Source organism: Triticum aestivum, unplaced genomic scaffold (genome assembly GCF_018294505.1).
Source record: "Triticum aestivum cultivar Chinese Spring unplaced genomic scaffold, IWGSC CS RefSeq v2.1 scaffold198047, whole genome shotgun sequence".
NCBI lineage: Eukaryota > Viridiplantae > Streptophyta > Magnoliopsida > Poales > Poaceae > Triticum > Triticum aestivum.
In genome coordinates this window covers 1-1,105 of record NW_025287885.1, presented here as the reverse complement: position 1 = coordinate 1,105, position 1,105 = coordinate 1, and the positions used below count along the sequence as shown (strand labels likewise).

General features: G+C 48.3%; 1 protein-coding gene across 1 annotated transcript; it reads left to right on the top strand.

The window, feature by feature from the left end:
- Positions 1-5: 5 nt before the first annotated feature.
- Positions 6-758, top strand: LOC123178762 (putative receptor-like protein kinase At3g47110; the record flags this gene model as incomplete). Its single annotated transcript, XM_044591496.1, has 1 exon — positions 6-758. A coding segment is annotated over one exon (627 nt), but the record flags the coding sequence as incomplete, so codon positions are not given.
- Positions 759-1,105: the final 347 nt, after the last annotated feature.

Sequence of the window (1,105 nt, the reverse complement as noted above, 5' to 3'; positions counted from 1 at the left end):
GGAGGCCCATGCGGGTGGTGGCGCTGCGATTGAACAGCACCGGGCTCGTCGGAGCACTCCCCCCAGTCATCGGGAACCTCACCTTCCTACGCAAGCTGGATCTGAGCTTCAACTTGCTCCACGGGGACATTCCAGCCAGCCTCGGCCACCTCCGCCGCTTGAAGAGGCTCTACTTGTATGACAACTCCTTTTCCGGCCCAGTCCCAGTGAATTTAAGCTGGTGCACAAGCATGATCATAATGGGACTGTCCAACAACAAGCTTGGCGGGCACATCCCGGCTGAGCTTGGCGAGAAGCTCATGTCCCTGGAAGTGAGAAACAACAGTTTCACCGGGCCCATCCCGGCATCTCTGGAAAATCTGTCCCATCTACAAATCCTCGACCTCTCCCAGAACCAGCTCATGGGCTCAATCCCACCAGGGCTCGGCAGCAACCAGAGCATGCAATATTTCGATCTCTTCGGAAACAACTTCTCTGGTATGCTCCCACCTTCTCTCTATAACTGGTCATCCCTGGAAGTACTTAACGTAGGGGGAAATATGTTCTATGGAAGCATTCCAGGTGATATTGGAAGCAAGTTCCCCAAGTTGGAATATCTCAACCACTCTCCAACGGTTATACTTAGAGGATAATAGGATCTCTGGGAGTATATCAGCAGATATCAACAATTTGGTTGGTCTGGAAATACTTTTTATAGCAAATACGTACATGTCCGGAGTGATTCCAGAGAGCATTGGTAAGCTAGAGAACTTGGCCGACCTATACTTTTACAATAATAGCTTGTCTGGGCACATACCGTCGTCCATAGGAAACCTTTCCCACTTAATTAGGTTTTATGCACGCAATGGCAACTTGGAGGGACCGATTCCTGCAAGCCTGGGGAAGTTGAAAAACCTTTTTGCGCTTGATTTGTCAGTAAACTGTCTTAACAGTTCAATACCCAGAGAGATCTTCAAATTACCCAGCCTTTCTTACTACTTGGACTTGTCATACAACTCCTTTTCTGGGCCCCTTCCTAATGAAGTTGGTAGTCTGGCAAACCTTAACCAACTAATTTTATCAGGAAACCAGCTGTCTGGCAAGATACCCGATAGTATTCAAAATT